This window comes from Ochotona curzoniae, unplaced genomic scaffold (assembly GCF_017591425.1).
Source record: "Ochotona curzoniae isolate NIBS_2020 unplaced genomic scaffold, NIBS_Ocur_1.0 contig_2723, whole genome shotgun sequence".
Classification (NCBI taxonomy): Eukaryota; Metazoa; Chordata; class Mammalia; order Lagomorpha; family Ochotonidae; genus Ochotona; species Ochotona curzoniae.
Window position 1 is genome coordinate 24,926,433 of NW_024465573.1, and position 21,354 is coordinate 24,947,786.

The window sequence follows — 21,354 nt, forward strand, 5'->3', positions numbered from 1 at the left end:
TGCTAGCTTTGGGTGAAGGTATGCATGATGCAGTTTCCAAGGCCAGCTGAGAACTTCTGCTCCTTCGTAGCTAAGAAGGCTTGCACTCCTCCCCCTCCCCCAACCCTGTTGGACACAGGGAGGGATTAGCTTGATGTCATGGCTGCCACCACACTGACACTAATGAAGCCTAAGGTCCAAAGAAGGCAGAACTTTGGGAGAGGGTGTGTATCTTTGGGAACTGCAGGTTGGGGGATCATTTGTCGCCTCTTTCTGGAGTACAACTGGAGAGAGGCATAGAGAGTGTGCCAAGGTAAAGTCAGAAGGAGTGTGGAAATCCACTTGTGAGGTGCAGAGCCAAGTGCAGAGGGCCTCAAAAACAGGCACTCTTCCACACCCAGCCTTTGCCCTCTCCCGCTGCTTGCATTTCGGAAAGTCTGAAGCATGCCTGGAAAGCTGTTTGCCGCCCTCTTCTCATCCCCCCTCTCCACCCCTCCCCTGAGCTCCCAGCTGCTCGACCTCTTGCATAACAGAGCACTGAGTTTTTGATGGGCTCCAGATGTGGAGTGGGATGAGGGTGGAGGGAGGGGGCAGTAGGGCTCCACTCCCCTGAGTGCTCTAACTGTGGGAACCCAGAGGCTGGACACAGCAGGAGGGGACACATTGCACAGAGCCTTCGCCATGAGCTCCACGGCTTCCGGAGTTGTCAGGACAGTGGGAAAGGTTAGAGGCCATTTCAATCCCCCGGGGGCTGAGGCAGGCATAGGCTTAATTATTTTTTGAAGTCCCTCCTGGCCAAAACAGTAAAAAGGAGCTGGGATAGTAAAGCAGAATTTTAAGTTTCTAAGAGACTTCTAAGTCCCTTTTCTCCAATATTGGATGCTGGCATACAGGACAGAGCAGTTTGGGGACTGATATCTTCAGGTTTCCTGGTACGGTTTATGCTAGGAGCCTGATTTTTCCACCACCGCTGTAGGCAGCAGCAAAGCGTGCCCCCTCTCTCTTCCACTGCGTGACTGCAGCCAACCCAGCCGTGGGGGGCCGCCTGCTCACGCCAGCCCTGTCAATGAGTGACCAGAGATACCCGCAGTGCAACCTCCAGCCGTTCCGGAGTAAAGCCACTGAGAACAGGGTGTGACCATCCCAAACTGGATGCCTTATTCTCTGCTATCCCGCCTCCCCTACCCCCACACCACCCCCACGTCTCACAAGGTGGAGCCTGGGTCAGACCTGGTGATTTTCTGCCCCTCCTGTCTTCAAGGAGAAACAATCTCCCAGGTTTCACCAGCACAGGTTAAAAAGGCCCAGTCTCGCAGATGGAGCTCCCTTGAACTGTCCCCAGCCGGTCTCCTGGGAGGAGAGCTGGCTTTGCAAGGTGAGGATTCGCTGTCAGCGTCGGGTTTCCTGGTGGGAGTTGTGAGAGGAGGACATCAGCGGGTTAGAGCACTGCCTTCCCCGGTACCTTCTCTGTGTTGCTGTGGGATGCTGCGCTCTAGAGCCTGCCTCCCAGGTGCATCTGCTTCTCAGCAGGTGGGAGCTCTCCCGGGCCACACACACTTTCACGTGCCCTCTCGGCTCATTTCCAAGGCCGCTGCTTCCTGGTGAGGGCTTGGAACAGGGTGAAGAGGAGGAGGAAGGAATGGGGCAAGGTCAGTGTCCCCTCTGCAGATGTTCTGGAACAGATGTTGAAAGTGCCGTTCCCTGGGAGCCCTGGAGGCTCCAAGCAGCTAAGGCGAAAAGGTAAATAATCCAAGGGAGGGGTGCAAGCTGACTGTCCCCAACAGCTCCTTGAGAGGAGCCTCAAAACCTTGGGTGGAGGGTGGTCTGGGAGAGTCCGGCGCGGAGAGGGTGGAGTGTGTATGTGTGTGTGGTGCGCAGGGTGGTGCAGAGCCCAGCTGTGGGGACGAACAAAGCGGGCGCTGTGCAGGCGGGGGGGGGGGTGCTGCTGTGGGAAAGGGTGGGTGGGGGGACCTTGGACTGCAGCCCCACAAGGGCGTCTTCTCTGGCTAGCCAGGCCGGCCGGGACGGGGGTGGAGGCGGGGACTGGGGGGGGCGGGACAGGCTCGCTCTCCTCCTACTCAGCGAGCTCCCAGGGAAAAGCAACAGTGTCCTCCTGAGCCCGAGGCCGCCGCGGCCCAGCCGAGCCAAGAGACCCCGGTGTCTCCCCCTTACAGCACACACACCTACCAAACCCGGCCCCGGTGAAGGGCACCCCCTCCCCTGGCGTTGGCGGGGGTCCCATTCGCTGCACCTCTGCGCCTGGGCCAGGCGAAGCCGCGGGCCCGGCCAGAGTCCTCAGCTCAGCGTTGGGCCTGGGGGCTCGGAAGAAACCCGCACAGGAAGAGGGCCACCGCAGGTGAGTGTGCAGGCGCAGGCGACCACAGGGCCGGGCACGCCCAGGCGGCTGGCTTTTGCCCCCCTTGACTCGCCGCCAGGGGGGGCCCTCGCGCGCTCACCCCCACCCCCTCCCCCGGAGGGACACTTGCCAGGGTCTCTCGGGTGTCGTGCGCGAGCGGGGCCTCGTCCTGCAGGGCCCCACCCCTGCCTCTCTCCGCCATCAGCGGGACCCCCGGGTGGTGGTGGTGGGGGGCTCCCCGGCTTGCCTCCTGGAAGGACAGGAAAGACGTGGGGGGAGCGGGGCCGGGGGAGTCCGGCTCGGAGACACGATGGGGAGCTTGGGGGTGTGGGGTCTGGAAGTGTCCAGGAGGTGGGCAGCGCACCTGGGGCCTGCCAGGCACTCCTCCAGGCTCCACGTCTTTAGGGCCCGGAGGCCGCATGGGACACATTGGAAAAGTGAGTCGCAGGCTCTGGTTCCACAACAGCGCGCGGTCTGGGTTTGAATCCCCAGCGGAGTTCCCCGGAGCCGAGGCTCGGCCAAGTCATCGGGCTCCCCCGGGGGATGGGGAAGTGCTGGCGGGCGGCGGGGAGGGTGGGAGCTGCCGGGCGCAGGGTGGTTGCCGAGCAGCCCCACGACGCTTCCGGCGAGGCAGCCGCGAGCGGGGGACTTGGCCCGGCCACCGCGGCCGGCGTAGGAGGGATCCAGGGCGCCGGGGCGGAGCCGCATTCTGGGCCCGTTAGCTCAGCCGTCGCAGTGGCTCCCTAGGCTGACTCACCGGACAGCGGGCTCACCCGCAGCGGTCACACGAACACGCTCCTTACTGCGTGCGGCCCTCCCCCTGCAGCCGCTCCTTCCTCGGCGCGCCAGCCTCACACATACACACCCCAGCACCAGGTCCCGGGGGACCCCGACCCCATTCCGCCCTGAAGAACCCGTGCGTGTGGCACACGCAGCCCCTCTCCGTGCTGCAAGCGGGCGGGCGTCTGTGGGGCAGCCCTTCCCCCCTCCTATTTTTTTTTTTTTTTTTTTTAATTTGCCCCTGGAGCAAACAAGCGGCTCCTTCTCCCCGCCGGCCCAAAAAGAAAAGGCCGCTTGTCCGGCCGTCAGGGGCGGGCGGGTGGGGCTGCGCAACACTGACGCCTTGTCCCACTCGCGGCGGTTCCCGGAGAAGGGGGAGCAAGGGCCGCTTTCTAGCGGGGATCGCACTTGGCCTGGCCGCTTCGGATGAGTGCACCTTTCCGGCACCCCATCAGACGGAACCCCGATCACAGGCACGCACTCCGGGCCACCCGCCTTGCCTCCGGCTCCATCCCTGGGCCTTCTGGTCGACTCCCCCGTCCGTTCCCTCTCGCCGAGGACCCCCTGCCCCTAGCCTTTGCTCCCCGGTTCACATCCCTGTGCCTCCAATTCCTCGCCTGTTCGCTCTTCAGGCCCCCTTTCTTTTCCTTGCTTTTTTTCCGCCGCATTAATTTTCCTAGTCCTTGAGTAGTCTCCGCCCCTGGGCCTTAGGAGTCCCACTCCGGCCCCCGTCCGGCTCGGACGTCCCGCCCGCTGGGCTCCCAGCCTCAGTTTCCTTCCCGTCCTGGCTCCTTCCTCAAGGGCGGATGTGCGCCGGGCAGCCGAGACCTTCCCAGCTCGGCCCCGCAGGCCGCCGGCCACAGCCATGCGCCGCCCGGGGCGAGGCTTCGGTTGGCCCCCCAGGACTCAGGTGAGGGACCGAGCGACCCGCAGACGCTCTCGGGGAGCTGACCTTTCTTCCTGGGGCTGGCTTTGTACCTTTCCCCTTAGGCCATGGAGGTCTTTGGGCTTGTTGGCTCACTTTGGGCCTCTGTCCACCCTCACACGGGAGCAGAGATCCCCGGGGGACACTCAGCTCTCCGGAGAGGGCTGGGAACTGCTATCCGTGTGGCGCAGGTGCAGGAGCGCTCTCGCCGGGCGTGGAGACCGGATGGTTCGGGGTCGCACCTTCCAGTCCCGGTCTGGGCTGGCCGCACTCGGGGGTCCGTGCCTGTCGCTCATCCCATCTAGACACCCAGACCTCCGCCACTCTGCTCCCAAATGGGCGCTGGGGCGCTGCTGCTCTACTTCTGCGCTGCAGGACCAGAGCCTGCACAGCTGGGACATGGCGGGGTGGGGTGAGGGGCGCAGCTGAGCTAGCTGGGATTTTCGTAGGTCACCCCGGCGGGGAGGGGGCCCGAGCGGGCTGGGTGGGTAGTTAGGATTCCCGGGAGTGGGCGGAAGATACTGGGGAGTAGGGGACAAGAGACCAGTGGATGCAGACGGTCAGTCGGTCAGCAGTACCCTCACTCCGCGCTCAGGTTGGGGTCCGAGAGCAGAGGGCGCCGCCAAGTGGCGGCTCTGCGGCACCTGCGTGCCGGGCCAGGCTGGTCAGGTGCCTCCACTGTGCCTGGATTAGGTTTCCGGGCTGGGACCAGTGGCTGGCACCTCCCGATCTCTCCATCTTTTCTTATCTCCTGCCCACACCTCTCCTTATCTCTCCCTCTCCTTTCACCTCCTTATTTCCCTCTCTGCGTTCCTCTAGCACTATCGTTCCCCATCAACCTTGTTCCTTTACAATCTTTATCCCCACTTGAAGTCCTTGGGCTGGCAGATACTTGAGCATGCCCACAGCTGCCTCTCCTCTCACAGGTGACTAGACTGAGATCTGGGCCCCAGAACTGCCTCTCAGAGTCCCGCAGCTGGTAGTCATTGGTGTGTTCACAGCATTTGACACTTCAAGGGTAATACTGAATATAGTACCTGAATCTCCAGGGAGCCCCATCAAAACAACAAATAGCTTTATAGATGGCAAGATCCACCCAATTTAAGTATGCCATTCAGTGACTTACTCTATTTACCGAGCTGTGCAACTCTTATACGCTAATCTTAATTTTGAAAAATGTTTCAAGGCAGAGAGATCTTCCAGCTGACAGTTCTCTCCCTAAGTGCCTACACTAGTCTTTGTTGGGCCAGGTGGGAGCTGGGAGCCTGGAACTCAATCCAGAGTCTCACATGGGGGTGGCAGGGAGTCGAGCACTTTGGGCCATCACCTGCTACCTCGTAGGGTGTGCTTTAGCAAGATGCTGGAATTGAGAGTGAAGCCAGGGCCTCTTGATTGCTGAGCCATATGCCAGCCCCCACAATCTTAGAATGTTTCTTCTTCTTTTTTTTTAAAAGACTTATTTTACTTGAAAGGTAGATTTATAGAGAGAAGGAGAGACAGAAAGATCTTATATCTGCTGGTTCACTCCCCAAATGGCCACAACAACTGGAGCTGAGCTGATCTACAGCCAGGAACTTCTTCCAAGTCTCCCCACGTGGGTACAGGGGCCCATGAGTTTGGGCCATTCTCGCTTTCCCAGGCGATAAACAGGGAGCTGGATGGGAATAGAGCACTTGGGACATGATCGGGCACCCATGTGGGATGCTGGCACTTGCAGGGCGAGGATTAGTCAATAAAGCCATTGCACCAGACCCTAAAACGTTTCCATTACTCCCGAAAAGAATTCTATGCTCCTCTTTGAACCTTCAGCCTTAAGAGCTAGCACTGGTCAGTATTGCTGGGTTTTGTTTTCAGTTTTCTGGAAGAATGCCTTGACAGTCAAAGTTAAATATCTTGTCCACATCCTGCAGTTTCAAAAGTCAGGGTTGAAGTCAAAGCTCCTGACCACAGACGTGTCTCTTTCCTTCAGCACTATGATGACTTTTCTGATCCTCTTCTTTTGCATAAACATCCCATTCCCAACCCACGGGATCTGTCTCTCCTCCCACAGCGGAGGCAGAAGGATTTGCCCCAGGCTTAGGAGGGCAGTACAGCAGTCTCCATCCCTGGAAAGCCTTCCCCATGGCCCGGAATGCCTGGAGACGTGCCAGGCCAACTAGGGACCTGGTGTTAGGTTAACGGACTGCCTTGTCTTTGCCTGGGCGGCCTTGGGGTGGGCCTTGTTTTGGCCTCTCTTCCGCTAGCTTGGGTGGAAATGATGACGGAGGTGACGCAGTCCAAGCACGGAAGGGTGGAAGCCGGGAGGGTAAATATAGTAATTCCATGGACCAAGGCCCTGGAGAGCTGCTGCCAGACTAGGCTGTTCCTTGGAATGCTGGCTTCTCCCCACTTTCTTTCCAAGTCACCTTGGAGGTGGCTGCAAGACAGAAAGAAGGGAAACCCTGCAATCCTGGGGCTGCCTCGTAGCTTCCTTTACACACTCCTCCTCTTTGCCAGGAACATTTTAGCAGCACTTGGCCAAGGGGTGGACATGTATGCACTTAGAGGTTCTGACGCATTTCTCAGCTATACCAAGGCAGAAGCCAGGGAGAGATGGAAAAAAAAAAATCCTGTGAGCAGAATTCACCTGGTGACTTTAAAGTCCACACCTTCCCTTGGTTCTCTGGGCCCAAGCTTTCTAGAGTACTGGACCCAAAAAGGTGTGTGCTCCTAGTGCTGGTCACCCCCTGAGAGTTTTTTTTTTGTTTTTTTTAATTATTTTTGTTTGAGTTACGGAGAGGAAAGAGATTGAGAGATCTTCCATCTGCTGGTTTACTCCCCAGATGGCCAAGACAGCCAGGAGCTTCCCCCATGTGGGCCCAAGGACTTGAGCCATCCTCTGCTGCTTTCCCAGGCCATGAGCAGGGAGCTGGATGGGAAGTAAAGCAGCTGGGACACAAACTGGCGCCCACATAGGATGCTGGTGTTGTGGGCGGAGGAGTAACTTGCTCTGCCGCAGTGCTGGCTCCCACCGTTTGGTTTTTAGCTGAATGTGTTGGGGTGCGGTTGCTTTCTAGGAAGGGAAGGGTGTAGGAGTAGACATCCAGGGATGGCAGGGCTGACTACCCCCATCTCAAGGTCGGGGGCACATGCCCTGATGAGACTTGGGGAACAAAACAGAGGAGAGGATAGGTTGATGGGAGAGCTGCTTGCATGGGGAACCTCTGGCTCCCAAAGTCCTTAGAGGGGCTGCCCCACACTCTGTGTTTCCTGTAAGGGTTATTCCCACCTCCTGACTCGAGGCTCCAGGCGGTTGGTGGCCTTCAGTGGCCAGGGAGCATACAGAAGCACCGAGGTGCAGACTGGACTTGTGGTGACAAGGGCTAGGATTGGTGTGATTTCCAGGCAGTGATTGCAGGTGAGAAATTATCTGTCTGGGGCGCACCTACTCCTCCATGTTCCCTGCAGTTTTTCCCCCAGCAGGAGCTTGTTGAGACTGGTGGTGCCCTGCCCCGCCCCTCCTCCCACCCACCCAGAAGACACTACTGCTGCACCTGCTGCTTTGGGAGAGGTGGAGAGGGATGGCTTCTCCTGGTTTACTCCTCAGTTGTTCCAAAGAACCAGGACTGTATCTAGCTGAAGCCAGGAGCCACGTGCTCCATCCAGGTTTCCCACATGGGTGGCAGAGACCCACTCAGGCTCCTTGAGCCATCACGGCTGCTTCTTTAAGACTGTGCATTCGCAGGAAGTGGAGATCGGGGCCCAGAGCCAAGAATAGAACCTAGATGCTTAGCTATGGGATCTGGGTGTCTGGAATGTCATCCCAACTGCCAGGGTGAGCACTCGCCTCAAGAACACAGGGATTTTCCTCTTCTGCCTTGACCACCAAGCTTCCCCCTGCTTCTGCTGTGTCCCCAGGAACTTTGGAGCCCTAGGACCATGGATGCTCTCAACAGGAACCAGGGAGGCCCTGGAGGCAAGACCCAGGCAGTGGTGCAGGTGAGTAGGGGCAAGGCTGTGGAGCGAGAGACCTTGCAGTGAAGGTAGCTTTAAGCCATTCTTTTTTTTCTCCATTTAATTTTTTTTTTAACTTTTTCTCTTTTTTTAATTATTCATTTTTATTGGAAAGGCAGATTTGACAGAGACATAAAGATCTTCCTTGTGCTGGTTCACTCCTCAAATGACTGCAATGTTCAGAGCTGGGTTGGTCCAAAATCAGGAACCAGGAGCTTCCTCCAGGTTTCCCATGCAGGTGCAATGTCCCAAGGATTTGAGCCATTCTCCACTGCTGTTCCAGACCCCAATCAGGGAGTTAGATCAGAAGTAGAATAAGCAAGACACAAACTGGTGTCCATATGGGATACTGGTGCTTGTAGGTGGAGGATTAACCACCACCCTGGCCCAGCTCAAGCCCTTCAACTTACCTGTGGTCACAGCCTGAGGAGCGGGGCAGGAGTTCTGTCCTCCTTGGCCTTCCCCAGGTCCTAAGCTTATTAACAGTGCAGCCTTTATCTGAATCAGGTTAATTGGTTCATCCAGAAACTCCTCTTTGAAAGTCAGAAAGCAATTTCAGCCCCTAGGCTGCATGGCTATCCTGACCCCTGCCTGTTGCCTCCCTGATGACCTGGCATGGTCATGGCAAGTCACAGGCCAGTGGACAGAGAACTCGGGAGCTTGATTGGCCTTCCATGGTACTCCTCTGCTCCCCCCACCTCAGCCGCATACTCCCTGTTTGTTTCCACAGACAAAAGGGGCAGCTGAGCCAAGATTTGAGATAAATCCAGTGGGACAAGTTAGTGGCCTAGATTCAGATCTCATTACAATTTCGGGGGAATCACGCTGTGTGTAAGGGTTCCGACTCAGCCTTTCAACACCCTTGGAGCTCTGTGGAGAGGAGCAGAGTCTGAAGAGGGTGCTGGTGTGACCAGGGTGGTCTCCAATGATGCTTATCCCCCATCACCACCCCCTGCAGAAAGGACCCTTGGACTTGATTGACACAGGCAAAGGGCTGAAGGTACAGACGGACAAACCGCATCTGGTGAGCCTGGGCAGCGGGCGCCTCAGCACGGCTGTCACCCTCCTGCCGCTGGAGGAAGGTGAGTTGTGGACAAAGGAAAGGACATCTGGCCTGCCCACCTGCCTCCCTGCCCCCATCCTCTTAGGCATTCCTGCCAGGACGTCAGGCTCCTGTTGCTGTCTGCCAGCCACTCTGCGGGTGGGGGTGGGAGGTTTCCTTCCCCCTCTCTGATAAATGGTCTGGCCCTGATTAGAAAGGAGGAGGAAAGCAGCCCGTGTGGCCAGGAAGAAGGTGGAAGCCCTGACTCCATGGCCTGGGAGCCTGGATGGTGAATGAGGAGATGGGAGTTGGAGAGGCAAGATCTCCCAGGATAAGACCCTGGCATGGCCCCCTTCTTGTGCCCTCCCTCTTTTGCCTCTCCTGGCTGCACTTGTTGCCAGGGCAATAGCACATTCCCCACATTCTCCAAATACCAGTCCCAGGGGCTCTGCCAGGGGAGGGGGTGCAGGTGGCCGAAGACAGAGGAGAGAGGGAGATTTAGAAGAAAAGAGGGGAGACAAGGAGCAAGGGGGGGCCAAGGCAAAAGGTACACAGAGGGGCACAAGAGAGAGGCTGCAGAAGGCTCCTCCCTTCTCTCTGTGCAGTGTGGCCCTCACTGTGCCTTCTCCAGGGACCTGCCTGTGCTCAGGGGCCCACCGGGGTGGTGGAGGAAGACGTGTATTCCTCCCATGGCCCTGCCTGCACTGCTTGGCCTAGCAGTCCCTCTGACTCCGTTTGTCTCTTTTCTCCAGGGAGGACAGTCATTGGTTCGGCAGCCCGAGACATCTCATTGCAGGGCCCAGGCCTGGCTCCAGAACACTGCTACATCGAGAACCTTCAGGGCACCCTCACCCTTTACCCCTGTGGCAATGCCTGCAGTATTGATGGGCTCCCTGTCCGCCAGCCCACCCGGCTCACTCAGGGTAAGATTTAATGCCCCAAGCTGATGGGGGTCTGCATTGAAAAGCTTGTACATGTTAGGGGCAAGGGAAGCCTTCTGTGATGGTCACCATGGCAACTACCAGAGTGGCCATAAGGGGATAGGATGCTCGGGTGCACCTGCATGTGTCTTGACAATGTCTCACACTCCTCTGGCATCCAGACATGTCTCCCACCTGCTAATCCCTTCCCTGGTCATCCACACCTGGCTTCCCGACACTGGGCTCAGGTGGGGTGAGCAAGGGCAGTGAGCTGGAATCAAGTTCCTTGTTCCTTAATACCTAGAGGGAGGCTTTAAAAATATTTGTTTACTTATATATTTATGTGAAAGGTAGACACACAAGACAAGGGTCTTCCATTGGCTGGTTCACTCACCAAATTCTTGCAATAGCAAGGTGGGTGACAGGGATCCAAATACTTGAGCCTCACCTGCTGCCTTCCCATGGTGCACATCAGCAGGCAGATGGAACTGGAAAAGAAGCTGGGACTCAAACCCAGGCACTTTAAGGATAGAATATGGTACTCCAGAGAGCACCGTAACCTGTCCTGTTCCTTCTGAGAAGCAGCAGAGGACAGAACTTGCCCTGGGGATGGGCCAGGGGTAATATCTGATGGCTGGATCAGATACTGCCATTCCTGGTACAAGGCTGTTGACTGTGGCGTTGGGGTTATAGGAATGGGTGCCAGCTTAATTCCCAGAGCCACAGGGCGTTTTATTAGATAAGGTGGCTGCAAAAAACTGAGTACCCTATTAGTATGGTTACCAGACAGGTAAAAGGTTGGCCCATAAAGCACTTAGAAAAACATATATTTATTTTACATGCAAGAATGACAGAGACACAGAGAGAAAATGAGACCTTCTATCTACTAGTTTCTTTTCCAAATGCCTGCAACAGTCAGGCCAAAGACAGGAGCCAGGAGCTTCCTCCAGGTCTCCCACATGGGTGGCAGGAGCCCAAGTACCTGGGCCATCATTGCTGTCTTCCCAGTGCATTAGCTGGGAGCTGGATCCAGAAGTAGGATAGCTGGGATACAGGATATGGGCATTGCAAGTGGTGCTTGAAGCCACTGTGACACAGCACTGGCCTCCCAAGTAGCCCTGGTGTGGTCACTTGGGAAACAGGGGCCTAGGTTTCTATTCCTACAGAGTCAGCCAAGTTGGGGAGTGAGAGAAGCACATCTGGGTTAAAGAGGGGAAACCGCCATAAGCACAGGGCAGGAGGGCTGAAAGCTGGCATTGTTTTCCAAGAACTCTACACTGGCTGAAAATCCCTTCTTGGGAAGCTCCCACTTGCTCCAAGCTTCCCCACTTGCCTCTTGTGCATGCTGCTTTGGGGCAGGGCAAGGGAGAAGGGTGGTGCTTTAAATGCATATCCCACCAGATCATCAGGAGAGCAAAGTCTGGCCTTCTCATTGCTGCTGACCTTGGGCTGGGCTGGGCTGGGGACAGAATACGGACATCTGACTGCGGGGAGGTAGCTGTGCTGGCATTGGTAGGTCGGCCCTTGCTTCCTGCAGGGTCTTGGGGTCTCTGAGTCCAGATGGCCGGAAGGAGCCGCAGAGGTTCCTGAATGTCCAGATTTGTATGTGCAGAGGTCAGGCCAGCAAGGAAAGACCCCAGGGCAAAGCTCAAAGCAGGCCCTGTGTTCACCTCCCCACCTCCAGCCCCAGCCCCAATTCCCTCACTGTCACAGGAAGGCTGGTCCTGCCTATGTGTTGGGAGAGACGGAGACCCTATGTGCCTGTCTTAGCCATTTAGTCTAATCAAGTACACAAGGGTCAGCTCTCCGGGAAGCAAGAGGGCCCAAGGCCACCATGAGGCTTTCAAGCATTTCCTATGGTTGCAGGGACCACGCCCCTTCCATCTTTCCCAGGCAGCTGCCCACTCTGCCAAATATGTGCCCACTCCCATCGATCCTAACCCCCTTCCATTTGCATTGCTTGTGCCCCCAACCCCCAGTCCCACAGCCTTCTTGTCTGGGCTCGCCTGACTTGCGAGCCTGGCAGCCTGTGCAAGGGTAGGCAGAAGCACAAAAGAATGGGTGTTCTTGTCCCCAGCCCTCCCCTCCCCTGGGCTCCAGGAGCTGAGGGCTCCTTGTCTCATCTCGGGAGCAAGGCACGGAGCCCAGCCCAGCCTGGCCCCACTCCGGACATTCTTGGGAGTGCGTTTCCTTGGAAACTGGGTGGCTCGGGGGTGCATGTGCTCTTTCTGTGTGTCTGTTTATGCATCTCCGGAAGTGTTGGTGATGCTGGGCTTGTGTTTACAGATCAGTGTGTCCAAGTAGACAGCAAGGGTGGACCCCATGCCCCATGGTCCTGCTGTGTGTACATGTGAACCCACGAACCGTGGGCTTGCCTGGGACATGTACACCAGGGGATTCTTTTCCCTTTATCTTGTTCCCCTCATCTGGCTTTGCAGGAGGGGATTCCCTGCTTTGAAAAAACAGGTCTACGGTGGAGATGACAAGGAGCCCTTGGCTGCCACAGGCTTCAGATGTGTCACTCTGGTCCCTGGAAGAGACATAGTGCATACCAGGCAGACAAAGCAGCAACAGGCATTTCCAGCAAGAATATGCTTGGGCAAGAGAAGGAAGGTGCGGGGTGGGGTGGGGGAGTGGACAGAAAACAGATGCCAGCCTTTAGTGTGCAGCTATGAATACAGGAGCATGCGGCAAGGAAGTCAGAAAAATCCTCCTGCTGCCCCCTGTAGCTGGGCATCTTGGCACAACCCCATGCTATCCCTGTTCTCTGCTGAGCACAGGGTGGAGCTGGGAATAGGACCAAGGAAACAGGAGGAGGCATTTGGGCCTGGGTAGAGGCTGCCCCACCCTGGGACCACAGTGCCAGGCCACATGAAAGCCCTGGGAGGGGACTACGAAGGGGGAGAAGGAAGGAAGCCACAGGGCCCAGGGCCCAGGCTGTCTGGACAGTAGGTCCCCAACCACTCCCAGTAGGCGCCCTTGTTTCCAAGTCTTCTTCACTCCCCAGCCAATCACTGTGGGTGTAAGGCGGGTAGAGTTGTGTGTGGGCTGGGGGGTGGCCAAGCCTCCTGGGCGAGACAGCTGCCTTGCTGGGATCTCTTCCTTTCCCCATCCTCAGTTCTCAGTTATTCCTTCTGTGCAATGGGAGTAAAGCCTCCACACTCGCTCTGTTGCAGAACTAGTAAAGCTCAGACTAATAAATAAAGCTCTGAGGAAGAAAGCAGGAAGCGAGGACCGTGGCTGCGCTGGCCTGCTGCTGCCTCCTGCCCTTTTTCCCGCCAGGTCTGTCCAGCTGGCCATCAGTGTTTCCAGGCCGATGAATCACTGTTCCTCAGGAGGTGTGGCTGCTTAGCTTCCCCTTGTTTTGCATTTGACCCTAAATGGTTCTTCCTCTTCCTTTGGAAGGGGATGTACACTGCATTGCACATGTGTGTGGGTGTGTGGCTGGGTGTGTGTGTGGAGTGTTGTAGGGTTGTGGGTCTGTGGACCACTGGGCAAGGCTCCAAAGGATGCTAGGTTTTCTGAGGCATTGTTTCACATTCTTTTCAGGGATCCAGTGGGAGGTGGCTGTGTCAGAGTGTATAATTGGGGGGTAGGGTCCCTAAGGACCCTGTGTGAACTGTGAACTGAAATGGCTGGTGTGACTCAGTGTGTGTCAGGGCAAGTGTGTGGGGGCAGCACAGCCAGATATGGCTTGGGTGGAGGCATGGGCTCAGAGAGGTGTTTTTGGGGCCCTAGTAGGGCCTTGATCCAGCCAGGGTGATGGGTAAGTTGCAGGGAATGGGTACTGGAGGATAGGATGTTTACATGGGATCTGGGCTCAGGGACGCCTGCGTGGCACAGGGCACTGCCTTGGCCTTGAGGGCCCGGCTTGGGGTGACCTGGTCCTAGCAGCAGGCTGAAGACCAATGCTGGACCCAAGGACCCAGCTGCATTCCATGGGGCCCTCACTCTCCTCCTCTTCCTCATATGGACCCACAGAATGTCCTCTGCCATCACTGAGGTCAGCTGCTTCATTCCACAGATAAGGAAGCCCAGGCCAGTGTGACTGGCTCTAGGTGACACTGACTGGGTGGCCCCAGGTGACATTGGGTGGCCCCAGCTGACACTGGCTGGGACCCCAGCCTCTGCCACTGGCTTCCAACCCAGGAGGCTCTGAGACCTGGCGCCGCGCTTCCCTGCCATCCGTGGTTCTCCATTGAGTCTTCTGCATTCGCCTCTCACCTGGGCTCGGCCCTCATCGTCTTCCCGGGACCTCTTCTCTCACCCCTTGTCCCCCGCCCCACCACGCTGCCCGCATCCTCCTGCCGCCCCGCCCTCCGCATCCCGCTCCCCTCTCTCCTCCATCACTTCCTCTTCCCCTCCTCCCTCCTTTGTCCCTCCCTCCCTGGCTCCCTTCCCCCGCCGCCCGCCAGTGGCCGGCCCGCCCCTCCCCGGGCATTGGCGGCTGCTCGCTGCCTGGCTGCTCGCTCCGATCCTGGAGCCGGCAGCACCGGAGCTCGGCCCGCCCCCTCAAAGGCCCGGGGCGGCCTGGGGACCCGGCGGGCTTCACTAACCGGGGCCAGCGATCTGAAGGTTCAGGTTCGGAGGTGAGTCCTCACAGCCCCAGTCACCACGGTTCCTGGCTGCTGGGCGTGGAGGAGCTCAGGCTGGGAGGGGCGCTCTGGAAGGTTGGCGCCAGGAGAGGCGGTGGTGGTCGGGAATGGATCTTGGTCCTCCTTTGGGAACCTGAGACTGTGAGACCAGGTGGTTTGTGCCCTGAGCCTTTGGGAGTTGGCTAGGTCTGGACTTGGGTGCACAGCTTGTAGCTTGTAGTGGAGTCCATGGGCTGGAGGGGTCCTTGTTAGGATGAGGGCCGCTTGCCTTAGGGTTCTGATGGGAAGGGCCAATCCCTCGTCTACCTTTGCAGAGGGATTGGGAGGAGGGCAATTCTGTCTGTGTGGCCTGCAGGGCTGGGGCTGTGTGCAGTGTGAGCATCTGACTTGGGATCCACCCTCTCTTTCGCTCAGTGTTTCCGCTCCAGATGTGCAGCTCCTCCAGCCACCTGTGTGCAGCTGGAGTCTGAGCTGCTGTAGGCATGGTTGGGACAGAGGGCAGGACTGGTGACTCTAAGCCCAGGTGGACGGGGCTTCTGGGCTTTCCCGGAGCCGGCAGGGAGGGGGGCGCTGGTCTCTGGCAGGGAGGGGGGTCTCTTCCAGCAACAGGCTGGTAAGGCCCCTTGCCGGCAGTGGGGGGGTCAGAGTTGGGGACAAGCTTATGCCCCTGTGTACAAATAGAAAGTTAATTTGGGCAGGAGCTGGGCTGCGCCCATCCTGCTGCCCTCCTGCCTGCTCTATTAATACAGACCCAGCTTTGCTGCCTGGCATCACTATTTATAGCGCAGACAGCATGGCCACACCCCCTGTGGGGTCAGTGGGAGAAGGGACAGCTCTAGGGGCTGGGGCGAGGAGAGGGTGCTTAGATGCTCGCAGCTTCTTTGGTTGTACCTGGCATTGCTGGACTAGAAGCTGTGCAGAATCCTCACCCCCTTCCCAGCCTGGACTGTGTGTTTGGGCTCCCCAAGCCATCCCCAACCTCTCTTGCACCCCATCCTCCTAGGTTGAGTGGTCTGTCTAGAGCCTGTGAACTCATCATTAATTAGCTTGTTAAATGGCTGTAAGAAGAGGGAGCGGCCCGGCCCAGCTCCCTCTGAAGCAGCTGTGGTTGTGATTAGGTGGACCCTGTGGTTGGCTGTTATTTATTATGGTTATGAAGACTCTGAGATTAGCTCTTCTGATTGGTAACTGGGCAGCAAGACTCCCCCCACCTCACCACTCACCTCCCGTCCCCAGCCACAAGCTAAGCATTGTTGGTGTTTGCTTGCCCAGGACAGCCTAGGGGTGTGCCAAGGTAGTGGGTGGCTTACTTCCCTTTAGTTCTCTGCTGTAGGCTTTTCAGCCTGTGGGGCCTACCACCCCCACCTCCACCACCAGCAATGTCGGGGTCTCCAGGGACAGGCTCCCAGGCATCTCAGGAGGGGCCTGCCAAGATGCCCACGTGGCCCGAGACACCCTTTGCCCTTGCAGCCTGCCTGAACTGAAGTGTCTCAGCGTCCAGGAATGTAGCTTTCCCTGCCAGTCTTAGGCCGGCATGAAGCTCAGAGTGCCAAGTGGCATCAGATGGGGTAGGCAGGCGGCAAGGCAGGCACCGGGGGTGTAGACAAATTGGAGAGGTGGGTGGTACAGAGCCCCAGGGCTCTGGCATTTTCCAACACAGCGTCTTCTCCAGAGCCCTGAAGCACCTGGTGTGGCCTGCGGGCAGGATGCTGCCAGTTTGGCTGAGGTGCTTGTGGGCACACCTGTTGCTGTGCACGCTCCTGGGCCCCTGGCTACGTTTTTAGGCTCCTGCACAGCCTCCTCCCTGCATGCAATCACACTTCCTGGGCAGGACCAGGCTTGTGTCTGCCTCCTGGGAACGCACTCGGCTGAAGCCAGGACCTCTGTGGCCAAGGCTTGGCTAGTTTCCAAGGAGACCAGGGAGCAGCTAGAGGGTGCTTCTTCAGGGGGAAAATGAGGGTGGCCCCCATAGACTCTCAGAGCAGCAGCTCTCCTGAGGCCAAAAAGCACAGAGGAGGAGAAGCCAATTCTGGTGCCACTAGGACATGTCACTGATCCTTTTTTTTTTTTTTTTTTTTTGTCATCTGTCTCAGAACTGTAAGTCTCTGCCTCTCGAAGATAACGCGTCTACCCAAGGGGTGCATTAGTGGGTCTTGGATAGGACTCGGGTAGATGGGGCAGGGGTGTCTGAGTTCGTTGAAGAACCTTCTCCATTTGCAGAATATGTTTATAAACATCATCTTAACTGATCCTGCAGGCTGGGTGGTCTTGTCCCCATTTTTTCTGAAGAGAGAACTAGACTTGAAGGCCAAATGAGTTTTCCTGGAAACCTCACAGTGGGTGTGAGAGGAGGCATTAGACAAGGGCCTGGGTCTTAGGAACCACCCACCCGTGCTCTACACTTTGCCTGGCCCTGTGGCACAGGTGGCATCAGGTGTACATTGTATGCCTATTGAGAGTGTGGGCGGGATGGCCTGTGGCTCCACGAGGGGCTTCAGGCCTCCCTTCCTAAGCTTCGGCTTTCTCCGCAGGCTGCATGTTGTGCCTGGGTCAGTCCACTTTCCTTCGCTTTAACCACCCCGCTGAAGCCAAGTGGATGAAGAGCATGATTCCGGCAGGGGGCTTGGCCCCTGGGCCTCCCTACAGCCCTGGTCCTGGTAGGTACCCAGCTGGGTCAGGAACTCAGGCTGGTGGTACTCCTTGCCTGATCTAGCCACACTTTGGATGCTAGAGCAGAATGGTGTCCATGGTCGTGGTCTTGTTGCCGCCTGCCTCAGGCTGGTGGAGGTGGCTAAGCAGCAGGGCCATGGTGGGGCGGGGGTGGGAACAGGATCTGAGGCTGGGCTGAAAGCAATGGAGGACTCTGCCAGCTTGAACCCTCCACATTGCCTGCCCTGGAAGATGCCACTCCGTGTCTGGGTCCCTGGTTCTCTGGTGTCACCATGGGAGGGCCTCTGCCTCGAGGGTGGCCCGAGGGGACGGGGAAGCATGGGCATCACGTTCTTGGCCCCTGCCCAGCCCTCAGGCCGTGCCCTGCCTGCCACTGACTCAGTGGAGCAGCTGCAGTTCATGTGTGAATTATTGATCCCCAGAGGAGAATTGGTGATTGTTCTAGGAACTCACATTGGCTCCCTCCGTCCAGCTGTCCAAGGGGGTGGGGACACCCCAGGAGTTTACCAGAGGGGGTTGCCCAGTGCCCTGTGCACTAACATTCACATGACCTGCACATTTGCCCAGCACTGGAGACCCGAAGCAGGATCATGGGTTCAACAGGATCCAGTGTAGCCTCCCTCTGTCCCCACATCATCCCATAACTTGGGATGGAAGTGCTATCCTGAGAAAGGCTTTGCTGCCTCCTCTCCTTCAGCTGCAGTCTTAAACCCTGTGTGGTCCTAGCAGCCTGGGTGTCCAGTCCACACCCTCATTATTATTATTTTTTCTTTCCTGTTTCTACCTGAGCCTTGTCAAGCCCTCCCTGGGCTGCGGGGGCACTGATTCCAGGAACTCCTGGTTGACTGACTTGAGGGCTGGGGCAGGACAGAGTGACACTCCTGCCGCTGGTTCTGTGGCTCTTGAGCAGCACCTCGTTGCTGACCAGCAGGGCTTCCAGGAACCGGCCATTAGCAGCAGATCCCTCCCCTGCTTCTGATTGGATGAAGTGATACAGCCCTCACCCCTGACCTGGCCCTTCAGGCCTTGTTTTTCTCCCTTGTCCTCTGGCTGGTATGTAGGAAGGCCCCATGTGCTCCCTGTTAGACCGGGGGTCTCAGACCACAATAGTAGGCCCACCCTGCCCACCTGACCTTCCTGAAAGAGGAGTAGAGGGAATTAGTGAAACCAAGGCAAGGAGGGGCCTAGTTTTGGGGTGTTAGAAACAACCAGACCACCCTAAATTGTACAAGTTAGAGCTGGGAGGGGTCCTACCCAGCCCTTTGCTTTGGGGCTTGGTTTTGAGGCTGCACAGCAGGTCACGAGCAGAATTGGCTGGGGCGAGAGCCCAGCCTTTCCGGCTGTTTCTGCAAGGGGTGCCCATACTGTGGCTCCCGTGCGCCTGCAGCTCTCCCGAGTTGAAGGCCAAGGTCTCAGGCACCTTTGCCTTTCCTCCTTAGCGGAATCAGAAAGCCTGGTGAATGGGAACCACACCCCGCAGCCTTCCGGCCGGGGACCTGCAGCCTGTGCCAGCCACAGTTCCCTGGTGAGCTCTATTGAGAAGGACCTGCAAGAAATCATGGACTCGCTGGTGCTAGAAGAGCCCGGAGCTGCCGCTGGCAAGAAGCCTGCTGCCACATCCCCATTGTCACCGCTGGCTAACGGAGGGCGCTACCTGCTCTCCCCGCCCACCAGCCCGGGGGCCATGTCTGTGGGCTCCAGCTATGAGAACACCTCTCCAGCCTTCTCTCCACTCTCCTCACCAGCCAGCAGCGGAAGCTGTGCCAGCCATTCCCCGAGTGGGCAGGAGCCAGGGCCTTCTGTGCCCCCGTTGGTGCCTGCTCGTTCCTCCAGCTACCACCTGGCTCTGCAGCCCCCGCAGCCCCGGCCCAGTGGCTCCCGCTCCTCCGAAAGCCCCCGGCTGGGCAGGAAGGGGAGTCATCCTGAGAGGCCCCCCAGCCCTGGCCTCCGGGGTCTGCTGACTGACAGCCCGGCCGCCACGGTCTTGGCAGAGGCCCGCAGAGCCACTGAGAACCCCCGGCTGGGTGGGCAGCTGCCTGTGGTGGCCATCAGCCTGAGTGAATACCCGGCTTCCGGTGGCCGCAGCCAAGGCACCGGTATTCCTGGCAGCCCCAAGTTCCAGCCCCCAGTGCCGGCTCCCCGCAGCAAGATGGGCACGCTCCAGGACCGCCCCCCCAGTCCTTTCCGTGAGCCCCCAGGCTCTGAGCGAGGCCTGCCAGCCAGCCCTTCGCGCCCGCTGGTGGGGCGAACATTTTCGGATGGGTCAGCCACACGCAGCCTGCAGCCTCCCGAGAGCCCGCGCCTGGGCCGCCGGGGCCTGGACAGCATGCGGGAGCTCCCTCCTTTAAGCCCCTCTCTGTCCCGGCGTGCGCTCTCACCACTTCCCACCCGGACTACAGCCCCGGACCCCAAGCTAACAAGGGAAGTGGCTGAGAGCCCCCGGCCCCGGCGCTGGGCAGCCCAAGGTCCATCACTGGAGGACTTCTCCCTGACACTGGGTTCCCGAGGGCGGAGGACACGGAGTCCCTCACCTACCCTGGGGGAGTCCCTGGCACCCCGAAAGGGCAGCTTCAGTGGCAGACTGAGCCCGGCCTACAGCCTGGGCTCTCTCACCGGGGCCTCCCCCCGCCAGAGTCCTCGGGCACAGAGGAAGCTGTCCAGCGGGGACTTGCGGGTGCCCATCACACGGGAGCGGAAGAACAGCATCACGGAGATCAGCGACAATGAGGACGACCTCCTGGAGTACCACCGGCGGCAGCGCCAAGAGCGCCTGCGGGAGCAGGAGATGGAGAGGCTGGTGAGCAGGTGCCAGGGGGCCTGCTGCCTTCTGTCGGCATGCCTGGGTGGGAGGGGCTCCACCTCCAGGATATGCCCACATTACCAGAATCTCATGCCCTGAAGAAATATTTTACCCTAATTTCTTGCTGATCCCGTGTGTGCTCTGCACATTTCACATCAGTGCAGTGACACTAAACAGACTGATACCTCACGGTTTGAGAACCAGATCATGGTAATGCAAAGCTCGGCTCCTGAGGGGGAATGGACTTGTCCCGGGACGTACAGCAAATGCTGGTAGGGCTGGAATTAGGATCCAAGTCTCCCATCTGAGGCTGGTTTTTTTTTTTTTTTAATTTTGGGGTTTTTTTTAATGTTTTTTTTTCCTTTTTTTTTTTTTTTTGAAAATTTATTTTTATTACAAAGTCAGATATACAGAGAGGAGGAGAGACAGAAAGAAAGATCTTCCCGATGATTCACTCCCCAAGTGAGTGCAAGGGCCGGTGCTGCACCGATCCAAAGCCAGGAACCAGGAACTTCTTCCAGGTCTCCCACAGGGGTGCAGGGTCCCAAAGCTTTGGGCCATCCTCGACTGCCTTCCCAGGCAACAGGCAGGGAGCTGGATGGGAAGTGGGGCTGCCAGGATTAGAACCAGCGCCCATATGGGATCCTGGCGCGTTCAAGGCGAGGACTTAAGCCACTAGGCCACGCTGCTGGGCCCTATTTTATTTTTGTGTGTCTGTGTTTTATGTTTGTTAGGAGGCTTGTTTTTAAAGATCGATTCAGTTGCAAGGATGAATTAGAGATGACAGCTTTTCATCTGCTGGTTCAGTCTCTAGATGACTGCAGTGGCCAGAACTGGGCCAGGCCAAAGGAGGAGTTGGGAACTTCATTTAGATCTCTCTTGTGTAGGTAGCAGGGACCCATGTATTTGGGTTGTGTCTCACTGTTTTCCTGGGTGCATTAGCAGGGAGTTGGATGGGAGGGGGAGTAGCCAGGACTCGAACCCATGCTTTTGCCGGGTTCCTCTGGCTTGTTCTACAGAAAAGTCCCTGGTCCTCCTTTCTTGGTTCTCTTTGGCCTTTGTTTGCAGCTGGTTGGGAACTGGTTAAGGGGCCCAGGCAAGGTGGTCTGTGAGGGTGGGTGGCGGGGAAGGACTCTATCCCCCAGGGCTGTCCCGTGTAGTCTATTGTGGTTGCATGCACCCGTTTGGGTGTGTGCAGGGGCTGGGTGCGGCTCTGGGCAGCTGTCTTGGAGATGGCATGTGAGCTGGGTGGGGGCCGGGATTCCCCGGATAGCGCAGGGAGCTGCAGGGACTC

General features: G+C 57.8%; 1 protein-coding gene across 1 annotated transcript in view; it reads left to right on the forward strand.

Annotated features, from left to right (window-relative positions):
• The first annotated feature begins 2,142 nt into the window (after window positions 1-2,142).
• The window catches only part of PHLDB1 (pleckstrin homology like domain family B member 1), a 42,348-nt gene continuing 23,136 nt past the window's right edge, over window positions 2,143-21,354 (forward strand). The window contains exons 1-6 of the mRNA XM_040977062.1: window positions 2,143-2,335; window positions 7,938-8,018; window positions 8,992-9,115; window positions 9,828-9,998; window positions 17,122-17,247; window positions 18,700-20,057. Of these exons, the coding sequence (XP_040832996.1) occupies window positions 7,959-8,018; window positions 8,992-9,115; window positions 9,828-9,998; window positions 17,122-17,247; window positions 18,700-20,057 (1,839 nt within the window). The 5' untranslated portion in view covers window positions 2,143-2,335; window positions 7,938-7,958. The remainder of the gene's footprint in view (window positions 2,336-7,937; window positions 8,019-8,991; window positions 9,116-9,827; window positions 9,999-17,121; window positions 17,248-18,699; window positions 20,058-21,354) is intronic.